The following is a 15814-nucleotide window of genomic DNA, read 5'->3' as shown; positions in this document are numbered from 1 at the left end:
GTCAAACCAAGAGAAACCTGTATTTTATTATATACTTGAGAAAACTAATTGCCTGGGAGACTGGGGTACTCTACTTCCGCCTAGTTGTCAGGCTAAACACGCCCCTTTAGAATAGGGTGTGCTTGTTTTGGTCACCGTTGTCGCTTTATCCACCACTTGTAAAATCAAACATACAACCATGGTAGGAATATACATTATACTGGCTCGTCTACAATGTTATAGTACTTGTATTGATGTATGTATTATGTATGAGTAGACGTAACTAATTCGTCAGTAAGTTACGTCGGGGACACCCTTTTGCACAAAACAAACACCTCGCAAAGGCGCTCATTTGGAAAGTGCTTGTGCCTCAGTGTGAGCAAGAGCCTTGTCAAGCTAGTTGGTGTGCGCGATGGAAGGCGGCGGCAGGGCTTCGTGGGTGAAATATGGGCCTTTAGTGTCTTTATTTGTGCTCTTTTTGGCCATTTGGTTTCGGTCACCTGACCGTGGGCTACTGGACGACCGGCTGGACACTGTCTTGTCCTCGCTGCTGCGCGCCGAACGCAAAGTCGGCATTAATGACGTCGCCAGACCGAAGGTGGCTATTGGTAAGTGATTGCAGAGTTAGCTAGCTCAGGTTAGCTAACTGTCGTTTCTTTCAGTTAAATGGCCATTATATCGTTTTTATACGTTATTGACAGTTGCCTCCCAAATATGACTTCATTTGTTGATATTTTTTAAACAAAAAGCGTGCTGCACTAAGTAATACAGTTGCTTCGTGGACTCAATGAAATACATTTTAATTATAGGTTTTAAAATATTCTGTCCAGTTGCACCAGTTTGTTCTGGTTCTACTGCCTTCTTTCAGTTGCACTTACATTAGAATGTTTTACAAGGTGGTGCGAATGAATGCAGGAATTTATCTTAAATCGAAGGCAGCTGAGATTGGCTCCAGCACCCCCCGCGACCCCAAAAGGGACAAGTGGTAAAAAAAAATGGATGGATGTTTTTATTGCTTGCAAAACAGAATGCAGCATCCCCCCCGACTGATGAACAAATACTTTAATCTGTTAATCACACATCCAAACGTAGATCTCTGCTGCCTGCAGGTGTCTGCAAATAAGAGTAATAGTGTGACAGTTGTTGTCATGTGGTTATCTCGTCAACCTTTGCACAGTTTACGACTATAGAGTACTTTTGGTGATTATCAGTAATTAGTACGAGTCAACATCACATGTCAGCCTCGTTGGATAATATTTGTCCTCTGGCAAGTGAAGCTAGTACGTGGCAACAAAAGTGCATTGTTCACTTCTGCGTGTTGCAACACACACACACATTGAAGATGCATTGCATTTTAGAGCAGCTTAATAATTACTGTGCTACTTCTCTCCCCCACAAGGCTGTGTTTGTGCATGCCTAATAATAAACATGCCATCATGTTTCACAAACTTTGCACATTCATCCCTCCTGCTCATCTTGCAGGTTTTGGTGGCTGCGTGGACCTGATCGTGGATGCCGTGTCGCTGCTCAATAAGATTGGCATCACTCCTGCCGACCAGCCGCTGCATCATGACGTTATAGATAGTGCTGAGCAGCTGTCTCAGAGCTTCGCCTACTTCTTTGCACCTGGAGCTGCTGCGGAGTAAGCAGTCTTGTTTTTGGTTCAAATAGTTGCTTTAAAGTAGTAGGGTGGAAAAACAAGTTGCGTCAGTATTGAAGCTATTATCTTATATATCTGATTTATGACACCAAAAGACTTCCAAAGTTTGCGGATAAATAAATATGATCAAAATAGTATCAATCTCTCAGAGATTCCTGAGCCATTTTGAGAGTTAATGAGGAAGTCAGTCACGTCATGTCGCGCAAGGAACCAAAGATTCCTTCGCCATCAACAACAATGCTAATGAAGCAGACTTTTTGAGAGCCAACAACAATTACTTAGGGGAAAAATTATAATCCCGAACCTTATGTTTTTGAGACCGAACACAAAGAGGATGAGCAATAAGTCTTAAAAAGCCGACTGCTACCAGGATGCAGCTTTATTGTGACACTGGCAAACGCAGCATTGCTAAGTGCTAAACATACAAACTAACTATATTAAACCAGAATAAAACAAACATTGTAATATTCCAACTCTCACTTGGATGTCGACCGATAGGACGTTCACATAATTCTGTTTACATGAAGATTCAATCACAATCCTCAAGAATGGTTAAAAAAAAGTTGCTGCAGCATGCATATTTTTGTCTTTTTCGCCACCTCGTGGTCGTGAAAGTCGACCAGCCTGTCGGTCCATGGCGACATTTGTCTACTACTAGATGAGAGCTGCAGTAATTATAATCTAGAATTTACTTTTTACTAAGTTGTAGATGACGCAGAAGCTGTTTTATAGTTTGTCAACAACAGCAACGTAAGCTAGCATTAGCTCACTCCTATCAATGTGCCGCTAAAATAGTCCATCTGCTTTGGCGCTTTTAGAACAATATCACTCATATTTTCAGGTCACAACATGTAAATAGAGTATTGTTGTCGTTGGTTTTTAGAGAGTGTATGATGAGTGCTGCAGAGGAGCCTTGATCTGTTGACTCAATTTTTAGCTATTTATTTACGATTTTGAATGCATAAAAAAAGCCGAGCATATGTGTTCTTGACTTACGTAAGGATTGTGAATGATAAACAGCACATCTCTTTCAAATTGTTTGTGTATTTCCTGTATGACTGATCTAATAACATGGTCAGAGTGCAGAAACTTAATTCCAGTGACGTAGAATCTTTGGAAACTACCGAATGTGTTCGGCGCTGAATAATCAAAATGGCTGACTGAATTTGTGACATTTTAGACGGTATTTTCACACACTTTGCTGATTGTAAATACAATTGGACATCGTTTAATGGATACAATGAAACACAAATAAGCATATAAAGTCAACTGGTTACTTTAAAAACACAACCCATGCCACACTCTAATAACATTCATTACAAGAGATAAAGCGCAAATCAACGTTTGCAAATATAATAAGGCTCTGTCAACACGGTGATGTAGAAGACAATCTGTTCGAAAACACAGGTTGCAGCTGTTCAGCTAACAATGGAAGCAGAAATAATCTGTTACAGGGTGCAGTTCTGTTACAGAATAAGTTGCTATATTTGTCACAATACTTGGACCGCAGAGTTATGACCACCTGCTAAACAAGTTTCATTCACAGACAGTTTCATTATTATGTGTTTATTCCCTCGCTCATAAACATTATCTTAAGCATAAAAGGTAGCACCAATTTTTTTTGGTGGCGGGCCACTGCAAATAAATGACTATGGGGTACACTGAATAAGTAATCATGGCATTTAATTTGTCACTTGATATGGTAGTGTCTTATTTACTTATAAACAGGTGCTTTGCCAAAGTAACGCTATCAGTTGCCAAAGTAACAGTATCAGTATCGTTGGTGCTTTAGTCATCCCCCAACCCACTGTCTTATCAACTTAGCAAATTAGATCATGTCACGTGACAAGTTCCAACTTCTTTTTTCAAACCCACGTATGTAAAAGTATCCATATTGTAATATGAGAATAATGGGACTGGTCAGAAGTATTGGAACCATTGGAATCAATCGGCCCATCACTATTAGTAAGTCAGAGAAATGACTAATAAGTTAACTTTGCTGACTGGAGGTGTGTTATGTTTGTTTTGCATTGGCAGAGAAAATGGCCTCGAGGTTATTAAACATTTGCACACAAATAACAAACCCGTTGAACAAGTCTTATTTGCGGTTGTTTTCACGTTTTTGCAGGCGCTTTGTGCTGAATGAGACGCTCTTCAGCGAGTTAGTCGACGCGTCCCGGGACCTACCTGGAAACAGGTGGGCGGTGGGCGGCAATGCCCCTGTCATAGCAGGCCGTATGGCAACCGAGGGCTGTGACGTGTTGCTAGGGGGAAGCTTTAGCCACGACTTTACTGATGTCCTATCGCAGCACATCACCGGTACAGACATGCACACATGCTGCAATTCTAGTATTCACTTATTACATGAATTTATTCCAGCCATAATCATCTTCAACTCTGTCTTTAGTGGCAGGCAACATTGTAGACGAGCCTGACATTCATCTCATCCTGGAGTATCCATCTGGGGCAACATGGGGGCACTATTCCTCCCGTAGAGCCAACAGGTAAGCTGTTGATAGTCCCTACTTGAGCGTGGTGGTTTTTATTGTTTTACTGAACTCCATACATTCACTGGACGCAACATTAGGTACACCTGCACGATCTAATGCGACCGAGTACAAGAGCTGTATTAAATATTATACAAACCGATATGTGACATATGAGCTACTATTTCAACTCGTGAGTTTGTCTTGTCTCATTATCTTTAGCCTCATCGGTATTGGCATGCTCGATTAAATCTGTATGGTGGGCACCTCTTCTCCTGTTCTTCTATTTTTCTCATATTTCATCCGCTCAATTACTGTTCCTGGCATCTCGTATGCTATGTCGAGCCAACTTGGGTGTCTGCGATAACCAGGAAACACGTTGTGTAGAGCAAACCTACCCCACTTGTGTTTTTGTTTATTGTGGGGAGCTGGGAGACAATCGGAAGATTCACGCGGACACAAATAAGCAACTGGACGTTACAAAACGAACCCAAAGTCGTTTATAATAACACATTTGGTGACATTGGTTTTACTTTGGTCCTTGGTGTATTTAACTACGGCTAAATTAAGTGCAGAAGTGAACACTCAGCGAAGCAGAATGAAACAAAACATAAACATGCCAAAAATATGGGCTCTCTAACAGTATATTATTTTTCCAATAAATTAATTGCGGCTGTGTCCGATGGTTGGGGACCTCTGGTGGGGCCTACGTAAAGTGTGGAGTTGAACTGTTTAGTTTTTACGTTCCCTGAAGGCAAGGTGGTCTCTATGATGCCACGCCTCTCTCAGTTGATGGCACGCAAAATTCGGGGGAAAAAAAGGATTTTAATCTGAAAAAGATCTGAAACTGTAAAATAAATTACACATTGAAACTGTAGAAAAGAAATTGAAATCTGAAAAAAACAGAAGCTCAAATATTAAAATATATGAAAGTGAAAAATAAAAAAAATAATTTTGTTCAAAAGAATTATCAGACAAAATCTTAATTATTTTTTACCTGATAAATATTTTTTTGTGTACTAATTTTTATGTTGAATATACAAATGTATTTTTACAAATTCAACATCAAAACTTGATTTTTCAGTTTCAGACTTTTGAGTTTTTTTTAGCTCCATAATTAAAGAGGTGTTAAAGAGGAACTGCATTATTTTTGGGAATTTTGCCTGTCATTCACAATCCTTATGTGAGACAAGCACACACATTTGTCTTTTTTTATGCATTCTGACTCGTAAATTAACACCAGCAAAAGTCAGCTAACAATGGAGGTAATGGGATTTGCTGTATTTTGCCTATAAAGCGCTGTAAAAGCATCCTAAAGCCTCCATCAACGTTTTATATACATGCTGTAAGCATGGCAGTAACTACCATTGAGGACACTGAGGTCATGTCCTCTGTCTTTTTTGAAGTGACAAGAAGAAGATGATAGGACATACTGTCAATGTACTTTGTGTGGTACATCGTGTGCGCTGTATGTCACAATGTGGTAGATCATTGTCTCTCATAAGATCTTTGGCCATGTACAGCTGAACCTGCTACAACGCCAGACAATATCGTCCACTTTTGCTTAAATCATCATTCGATCCGAAATGTGCCGTCAACATAACGTTAACATTAAACTCTATTGACGTAAGTAATGTTGATTTCCCCAGTACGAAATTGATGTGAAAGACTGTTGGTATAAAACTGTCGTGTCAGTCAGCCCTAAACACAGAACACACGCTGTGCATAGAGCTTTGCTATCCGTGTTTGAAGAAGCGCATGTCAAATGTTAATTATTGAATGACAAGGCGCTTCATTGGAAATTTTACTCCAAACTATTCCGGCATATGTCATGCTGTCACTGATTAGAGTATTAACAGAATTTCTCCCTTCGCTTCCGATTTCCCCTGTTGCGCGCGTGACTAAAATATGAACTACGAATCAGGAGGTCGTGAGTTTTAAGTCAATGCTGGAGTCGAGTTGAAGTTTTCAAGCTTATGTTTTAAGAATGTTAAATTGTTTAATGCGCGTAACTTCAGCATAGTAATTTTTAAAAAAGTGGATTGTTCATTGTGTTTCTCAAGGTAATATAATTTACTGTATATGGTGCTGGAAAAACCCAGGATTTTAGCCTTTCAAATCTTCTCTTGGACCACCATTTTTTGACCTTGGCATTTGTCAAATCCTTGTTACAACTCTGGCTGTAAGTATATTTATGTAATGTAATAACACGCACATTCATAATAACATGTAGTATTCATGAATTTTGGTCATTTTTAACATACGGCTGCGTAATAATTTCACATAGTCATCACAACAACTACTAATAATCATAGCAGACATCATGAGAGCCAAGGACGACTACTTTTGGACAAATTATGATCCAGAACCTTATATTTTTGAGCCTGAATATACGGAAGATGATCTACAAGTCTTAGAAACTGAGTGATAATCAGGTCCAGCAAGTAGCATTATTACTAAGTGCTAAACAAGAAACACAAACTGCCAACATAATAAAACAATCACTTACTGTACAATGTCTGCTCTCACTGGGATACAGACTGATGGGATGTGTGTATCTTCATGTTTAGATTAAGAATTAATCAGAATCCTCACACAGGTAAAAAATAAAAATGTGTCTTTCTCGCCATCTCCAGAACTAAATTGAATGTCAAAGTTGACCAACTCCTCGGTTTATGCCCACAACCTTGTACTGTACAAGTGAGGCATTATTTATCATCTAGAATGAACTTTTACCAATTCAGGGGCGATGCAGCATCTCACACGGCTCAGTGTGTCAATAGCTGCATAAGGTAGTTGGCGCTCTGTGATCTCGGGGCCGCTAAAAGTAGTTCCTATGTGTTAGCGCTTATAATAACAATATCACTAGTACTTGGTTGATGTTCAGGTCATGTAAATTGATTATTGTTGGCGTTTTTTGGCTGTTTTTTTGCAGGGCTTTATGACCGAAATAGATGACTACCATCCGCTGTACTGTTAGCCACCTCGTCTGTCTTAAGGATTTTGAATGATATGCAAAATTCCCCCCTAAAAAGTGCACTTTCCCTTTTAACACAACAATACGTGTGTTACTGTGGTTGTAGTTTGTGCTGTGGTCACTTAAGAGACAACATTATTAAAAAGATTTAATTGGTGGTGCGCAGGTACATCGTCCACAGTGATGACCATAATCCCTACCTGGCGTCCATGGAAGAGTTTGACAAGAAACTCCAAGACTTTGATCCTGACCTTCTCGTTGTGGGCGGCTTACAAATGATGGACAACTTCCCCTTCCAGTCAGGTAAGAGTGGAAATGAACTTGTTTTGCTCGCTCGTCATACAGCCAATGTTTTACCGTCCTGCTCCATCTCAGGTGAGCGTGGCGCTTTGCTCTCCCGCCTGGCAGAAGTGCTCGTCTCCTCCTCTCCCACCATCGGTGTTCACTTTGAGATGGCCAGCTTTGTAGAGGAGAGCATAATGGAAGACCTGCTTTATTACGTCATTCCTCATGTACGTATCTTTAGAAACATCAAATGTCACTTATCAGAGTTGGGAGAAAATGAATAATTTTTTTTTATTTTTAGCAGGTAGGATTGTGACTTTAATAGGCACTGACCAAATTCCGTCCGTACTACCGGTTTTTGATTCACGTAAAATCAAAGTGTCATATTTGGATTCCTTTGTTGCACGTGACATTACATACGGTGGCAGACTTAACACCGGCTCCAGGAAAAAAAATCACTCAAGCAGCACTGTGCGGACTCAGCCAAACTCCCTAAAAGTAATGTTGCAATTTTCACTAGCAACAAATCAAAAGCATGCTTGGTAGAAAACACTCAGATACAAAGTAAGGCTCCCCTCTTCCATGCTAGTTTACATGGGTTTTTGTTGTTTGTGCTCCACAGGCGGACTCTTTAGGCATGAATGAGCAGGAGCTCCCCAACCTGCTGAGTTTACTGAAAGGCGCCAACATCACCGTGCTGTCAGACCCAAACCCTCGTGTCGCCACCGTGCTGGACCAGATGAGGGAGGTCTACCGCCTGGTCAACCAACGCTATAAAGACGCCAGCGCGCAGGCTGACGACGCCCACGCCTGGAGCAAACCGCTGACCCGCCTGCACGTGCACACGTTAGCCTTCCAGGCCATGATCGTGACTCGAGGCTCCCAGTGGAAGAACACCATGTCGGCCACAGCCAAAGCCTCGCTGACGGCCAATCGCCACGTGTGCGGCTCCAACGACATCGACCCCAGCAAGGCCCGCCTCATCATGGACGACTCTTTCTCCGTCAGCCGGCGGGAGGGAAGCCAGCGCATCGCCTTGCAGGAGAGTCGGCCCGTCAGCTGCTGGGAGGAGGACGACTACGAAATCTGCGTGGCACCCGTACTGGTGTGCACAGAGGTGTACCAGACGGCGGGCGGAGGAGACAACATCTCAGCTGCTGGCCTGGTGCTGCAGATCTAAACACACTCACACACCGCTAGCAATGTTGTGATGCAACATGTTTGTTGGAGCAACACTGGCTTGGACTCCATGGACCACAAGCTCTTTCTAGACCTTTCCAGCAAGTCTACCGGTACATTGGCTCCTCAGTGATAAAGATATGCATTTAGTATTTTTTAGTCAGAGTTGTTGAACCCGTCTTCCTCTGACACACTTCCCTTTACACGCCATTTTTGTCTTTGTAGTCATGTGACTTTAAGTCAGCCATGTTGAATCTGGAGTCAATTTAAATCGAATGCTGCCAGTGTTGCATCATTTTATGCAAATTTAAAAAACATAGTTTTTTTTGCTACTTACAGTTTAAAAAGTTCCAAGTATGACTAAATGTGCAGGCCAGTCATATTTGCTTGATCGTCATATATTTGCAGTGAGGCTCAATCCTGGTACCTTCCTCTCGCATCTTATTTGAAAACAGATTCTAACGCTAGATCAGAGGATTTCAATGGTTGCGGCTCCCTAAAAATGGAGTTGTCTGCTCTTCATAGACCGTTTACACTTCTACTGTCTGAACTAAAAATCTAAGTATTCATTTTATCACAAGTGAAGGTATGTTGGCACCCTCCCAGTGCATGTGAAAGAATGTTTAATGTTTTCACGCACAGTGAAATGATGCAACAGTCAGATGCTGGATTCCTTTTTCTTTCCATTTTATATAATCACATTGTGTGTGTGAGACTCTTTTAGGACCAAATAGTCCGCAAGGACTGCCTCTAGAACCATTCCAGATCCTTTGTGCTTTTTATTTCTTCACCACTTTCCTAAATCTTCAATTCAGTCCACGTTTCCATGCATCCCTGCAATACTTGCAACGCTGTTGTATGAGGTAAAAAAAAAAAAAAAGGATGCCTCCATTAATTGATGTTCTCTACATCATATTAGTCTGATGCTGTACTGAGAATATATGCTGATGTCAATGAGCCTTAATTCCTTGAAGGGAATCTTTTGGGTATTCTCCTTTTGTGATGGCAAGCTAAGCTGAACACTAACGGGTCATGTTTTTACTGTGAAATTGTGGTGGTTTTTGGGTTCAAAGAATGTCATACTGATGTTTGCAAACATTTTCTCTTATCTACAGTCGGGATAAGTGGCATCGTTGGAAAAGCAGTTTGTAACTTTTTCATGCACGTTAACTAACTTTATTGTGATTAAATGCTGACACAGCAAAATGTGCTTTGGTTGTTTTTGAGTTCTCTCCCACTAATGTCCTTCATGTTGAATTTCATGCAGCTAAGTGAACAACAGAAAAGCAATGGCTCTCAACTTTTCTATACATGTATTATATAGTTGTATATACAGTCTACACGTTGATGAATGGTGATATCATCTACACTTCAGGGTCGAGGATGAGGTGGTTGAGTAAGTCTTTGCTGTAAATGAGGTTGGTCTCGTGGTCTGTGAGCGCTGTCAGCATCTCATCCATCTCCTCTTGGGTGAAGGCTTCACCTAACAACACAATATGTTACAGACGATGCACATCACATAACTTCCCTTTAAGAGCCATGTCAAGGCAAATAAAGAATAGAAATTATAGAGGCTGAATGTTTTTCATCCAACAAGAATTGTGTTGAGAAGTAGTTTTTACCTTCTTCAGTCATGTACTGCGATAGATCGTCTGGGTCGAGGAAGCCCTTCTTTTCAATGTCCAGAACCTGAACAGAATTAAAATAGACGTTTACTACATTTAAACTTAGATTTGACAGCAACATAAGTTAAATGCTATAGAGCAGGGGTGTCAAACTCATTTCAGCTCAAGGGCCGCATGGAGGAAAATCATGGCATAATTTATAAATATAACCACGACACCTTCAGATTGTTTTCTTTGTTTTACGTCAGCCCAAAATAGAAAAAGCATATTCTGAAAATGTACATATCACAAATAGTTGAAAATTCTGAGTGAAAAATCGGTGCAGTTTCAAAAACACCATGAAGAACAAAATTAACTTAGACTTAATCTCAGTGCATCTACAAAGCAATTAAACTTTACGTCACAGCCCATCTAGGGTTGAACAAAAAACAAGATAAAGCATAAATAAAAACTCTTCTATGTATTAACTACCTCATTTGTCATTTCCACATATTAATCCCGTGCTACTCAACAAACCATGCAAACTGAGGTTGAAGCTATTCAAGAGGGTTAAGTTACTCCCTGCCTTCGAGGCATCAATGTGTATTGATAGAAAAATAAAAGCTGTGCAATGTGTGAACAATTTCAAAAAACCAAAAATAAAAACTTAAATGACTGACAGTATTGCAGTAAATCACACACTGTTTACTTTCTTTAAATTTGCACAGAAGACAATAATCTTTACAGAACAACATCAACGTGCAGAGTCTCATGCAGCATTTTAAGTGCAGGGTTACCAACTATTTATTTTACTCCTGTTTGTTTTACGTTGTGTCGAGGGGGAGGACTCGTAGCCCAGCTTTACCGTGTACCTCTTGCTTGGTATACTTGCTAGCCCCGGTATAAACTATTTGCTTGCCTAATAGAATTGCTATTGCGACATCCAGTGGACACATTTAGAACAGCTGTTTCTTTCATTTAAAAATGCAGCTCAATTTTACACTTAACAAACTCATCTCGCGGATCAGATTGAATCTGTTCACAGGCCTGATCCGGCTCACGGATCAGGACTTCCTTGCTACAGAGTGTTACAAAAATTTACATTTAATTATTTAAACATTTAATTTTTTATTTCATGATAATTAATTGTTTAATTATTTTACGATTACTTAATTGTTACATGATTTAATAGTTTAATTATTCTATATGATTTATTTATTTATGTAATTAATTGTTTCACGATTTAATCAATTATTTGAAGATTTAATTATTTATTAATTTATTTCAAGCACCTGTAAATAAAGAAACTTTGAATGTGTCATATTTTAATTAAATCATCACATAAATAATAATTAAATCATGAAATAAATCAGTAATTGATAAAATAATTTTACATTAAATACATTAATGACACATTTAATAACACATGTATGTGTGTATGTAATTCCAATTAGAATTAACTAATGACACATTTAACTAAATATTTAAAAATGTATTTATTTAAGTGTGTCCCATTTGGCCCTTCATAAATAACACTTATGTATTTAATTCCAATTAATCTTGAGTAATGACACATTTAAGTAAATGTCTTTATTGATCTTTGTCCCATTTGACCTTCCATGAAACACAAATTCTAATAAAAATAAATAATAAAAACGTCCCAGTCTTGTGAGGTACTTTGTGGATATGTTTGGGTCTTTGTCCTGACCCCTACACCGGACTGTGATGATCATGTGACCTCTCCCAGCCAATCAGTGAAGGTAGAAATAGTATAGAAAACCATTTATTTTTGTAAATACTATAGAGCAGTGATTCTAAAACTGCAGTAAGTGTACCAATAGTGGTACGCAGGCTCCATCTAGTAGTTAGCCAAAGAATCACTTGATCAAATTACAGTGTTTTATTTTCCTATATCCAACACAGTGTTACTGTTTAAATTGTGTGTAATGTTACCGTGGCCATAAATATTCAATATACTTGGTAAATAAAACCCCTGCCATGTTTTTAATGAATACTTAGGCCTACTATACGCTACTGTATTTTAAGGTTGGTCGATATGGAGGTACTTGGAAGCCCACATTCTTTCCGAAAAATGTTTGCGAACCACTTCAATAGAGTAAAAAAAAAAATGTCCTTAAATTAAATTGCAATCTGCATACCAGTATTTATATGGTGATTGTTGTGTTTTATCCAAAAAATATTTTTTATTTACTTTATTTGGGGGAAAAAAATGTGAATACTTTTTATAAATGTTTTATAATCATCATTTTCCAAATAATTTTTGATTAAATATTTTTCCATTTATATCAATCAATCAATCAAATTGTATTTATATAGCCCTTAATCACAAGTGTCTCAAAGAGCTGCACAAGCCACAACAATATCCATAAGTTTATTACAATTAGTAAACTTTATTAAGTGAAATGACTGAAAATGTTAATGTGCCGCCCAGTATATTTATTACATGTTCGACTTGCCTTACTGACAAATTGGCATGACAGCTGATTTGTAGCAGACAATTATGCTAATCATGTTGGCAGCTGCAGGTCAACTGTTGCTTATTTTACTACTTCAACTTGTAACACTTGCTGCTTTCCAACAAGACTCTTTATGGCAGCGTAGCGGCATGAAGAACACCACCACTACGCCGGCGGTCTCACCTCAAAGGCTTGAAGCAGAACGTCCTCAGTAATGGGAGGGAACCTTGAACATACACACACACACACAAGCACACACACGCACACACACACACACGCACGCACACACACAATGCCAGCAAATATTGTGAAGAGTATTGTAATGTTTTCTAATACACTACATGAGGTACAGTAATGTAGTCTAGTTATAATTATTCATATATTTTCTGAAACCAGCAACAATCAGTGGATCTGAGAGTTAATCCCACTTGTGTTCCAGTAGAACTGTGGTCATGGCGGGCAGGAAGCGATCCAGATGGATGTATCCTGTTTCGTCCTCTTCTACCTGGTTTGACAGCAAAATGTTAAGATTTTTTACAGAAGTAAAATAAAAGTGTTTATTTGGGTTAGCTAGGAATTTAGTAGTACATTTTTCTAAATTATTATTTTTTTGAACAAATTAGCATTATGCTATCGTCAACATTTATATTTAGGTATTTACCTTATTTTACCTATGTTTACCTACTTTTGTACTTATTTTGTACCTTCTTTTAAATTTAATTTGGCTACTTTTTGACCTGTTTACCTATGTTTAAACCTTCCTTTACCTGTTTTTACTGACTTTTTAATCTTCTTTTACCTACTTTTTACCTTATTTCACCAATGTGTACTTACTTTTTACCCACTTGGTAACCGTCATTTACCTACAGTATATTTACCTACTTGTTTACCTATGTTAACCTACTTTTTAACCTCCTGTTACCTATGTTTAGCTCCTTTTTGCCTTCTTTAGCTATGTTTACCTATTTTTTACCCAAAGTTACCTACATTTTACCTTCTTTAACCTATGTTTATTTACTTTTTAACCTTATTTGACCTATGTTTACCTACTTTTTACCTGTTCATCTATTTTTACCTTCTTTTACCTTACCTACGTTTTACCTTTTGACCTACTTTTTTACCAGTTTATCTACTGTTAAGCTATTTTTTTCTTATTTTTGCCTATGTTTACTTACTTTCTTTCCTTCTTTTACCTACTTTTTAAATTTTTCACCTGTTTACTTAATTTTTTACCTATGCTCACTTTCCTTTTACCTTCTGTACCTATGTTTACCTATGTTTACCTACTTTTTACCTTATTTTACCTATGTGTACCTATTTTTTTTAACCTTTTTTTTAACCTATATTTACATTATTTTTACCTTCTTTTACTTATGTTTACCTACTCGTTACCTTCTACTTTTTACTTTCTTTTATCTATTTGCTATGTTTTATTGCCTCAAACTCATCAAGGCCTTTTGGGTCAAAGTTGAAATGTTTTGTAGCTTTTAGGCTGAAATGTACCACAACACACATACCAGTATAGAAACACTGTGTCTTTGAATTCTACTGGGAACGCCAACTTTACAGGTGCAAGTCTGCTCTGCAAGTGCTGTATTTTGTGGTAAAACTGTAATGTCTACAGGGCACACATGGTAGTTTTAGTAAAGGTAATCACAGACATCTGATGGCTATAAAAAAAGAGCCGTTTATTTGAGGCGTGGCGTTTATTTTGTCAAGAGCTTCTATTAAAGAAAAAGAGCATAATTTAGGAAAATGTAAGTTACACTATCCATTTTAGAACTGACTCCGCTTGCCTATAATTTGAACTAGTGCACATGACAAACAGCTGTGATGATGTAATAATATACAATAACATACCTCTGCTATGAAGTTGTGGAGGTCTGCCTGAGTGGGGAAGCAACCCAGAGAATAGATGATAGTGCCAATCTCTCTAGGAAACAAGGATGTTACACATAGCACAAACTTCATATCATGATGTACACAAGTGTATTATTTATGTGTAGCAAAGGAGGAGCTCACCTCACATCCGCTGTCTGGTTTGATTGGTAGTCAAACGCCTCGAAAGCGGCTCGAATCTTTTTCTGCACCTCTGATGAGGGGAAAATAAACAAAGAAACACTTAACATTTTGAAATTTACAACATTTGGCTGGATGGATTATAACGACATAACAAACAAACCTGCAGTTTTAATGTTGACAGCCATTTTTGTCGTCGCCTAGCAACCGACAGTACGACGAGACTACAACGAAGAACAAACACTAATAATAACTATTATGTTTTCTACAACAAATACTAATAGTAGTAGTAATAAGTTATTAATACTACTATTAGTAATAGTAATAGTATTAGTAATGGTTATTACTAATAACCATTACTTGCTTTTAACTATAGAAAACCAACTTGCACTTAATTGTTGCCACGTGCCGTTGTAATACAAGCTCGGCTAATAGCTGCTCCAACTATACTTCTAGCAATAGAAACATCAATACAACTACAGTTCTACTATAAAATACTATTAACAATGACTTGTTCTAAATCACGATAAATCAAATCTGCACTTTAATAGTGGCCGCCATTTTTGTCGTCGCTTAGCAACCGAACTGCCACGCATGTGCAATTTTCGATACCACGAAAAAAAATAACATAAAACCCCTAACAATAACTACTAAAATACGAATAGTATTGATAATAATGTTACAATAACAAAGTTTAATGACATAAACATATGTTGACACATCAACTTCCGGGATATTGTGACGTCACATCCTTTGTCCTTTGTCATGCCTCTGCCCTGGCTCTCTTTGGATTGCCTTTGACACAAAAATGTCAATACATTTATTTTTATTAATTCTATTTTATATAGTTAGTGGATTTTTATTATTATTTTTGGAGAGTTCTGTGGTATTGTAATAAATAAATAAAACATTTTGATATTCTGTCGCTCGAAATGTATGTCACACCCCCTATGTGTCATTTGTTGCCAAATAATTGTATAGTTTTTTTAGCGCTCAACATGCGGTAAGCTAGCAATTGCCGCAAAAATAGATCAATTAATGCATCATGGAGAATGCAGCTGAGATAGGCTCTATAGCACCCCCCGCGACCCCGAAAGGGACAAGCGGTAAAAAATGGATGTATGGATTAATTTACCTTCACTGTTGAC

At 38.3% G+C, this 15814-nt stretch overlaps 2 protein-coding genes across 2 annotated transcripts; one reads left to right on the top strand and one right to left on the bottom strand.

Moving 5' to 3' along the window:
• The first annotated feature begins 122 nt into the window (after positions 1 to 122).
• Positions 123 to 9772, top strand: adpgk2 (ADP-dependent glucokinase 2). The gene is made up of 7 exons (XM_061964299.1): positions 123 to 587; positions 1462 to 1621; positions 3768 to 3958; positions 4047 to 4143; positions 7269 to 7405; positions 7478 to 7614; positions 8010 to 9772. Exons 1-7 carry the CDS (start codon positions 392 to 394, stop codon positions 8565 to 8567), a joined length of 1476 nt encoding a protein of 491 aa, XP_061820283.1. The 5' UTR covers positions 123 to 391; the 3' UTR covers positions 8568 to 9772.
• Positions 9773 to 9862: 90 nt separating this feature from the next.
• On the bottom strand, positions 9863 to 15373 carry efcab2 (EF-hand calcium binding domain 2). The gene is made up of 8 exons (XM_061964300.2): positions 15052 to 15373; positions 14830 to 14890; positions 14670 to 14739; positions 14508 to 14580; positions 13076 to 13152; positions 12831 to 12873; positions 10189 to 10255; positions 9863 to 10049 (listed from the first exon to the last, which is right to left on the bottom strand). The coding sequence occupies exons 2-8, from the start codon at positions 14852 to 14854 to the stop codon at positions 9931 to 9933; spliced, it is 474 nt and encodes a 157-aa protein (XP_061820284.1). The 5' UTR covers positions 14855 to 14890; positions 15052 to 15373; the 3' UTR covers positions 9863 to 9930.
• Positions 15374 to 15814: the final 441 nt, after the last annotated feature.

This window comes from Nerophis lumbriciformis, linkage group LG06 (genome assembly GCF_033978685.3).
Source record: "Nerophis lumbriciformis linkage group LG06, RoL_Nlum_v2.1, whole genome shotgun sequence".
In the NCBI taxonomy this organism is placed as follows: Eukaryota; Metazoa; Chordata; class Actinopteri; order Syngnathiformes; family Syngnathidae; genus Nerophis; species Nerophis lumbriciformis.
This window is presented reverse-complemented; position numbering and strand designations above follow the sequence as displayed.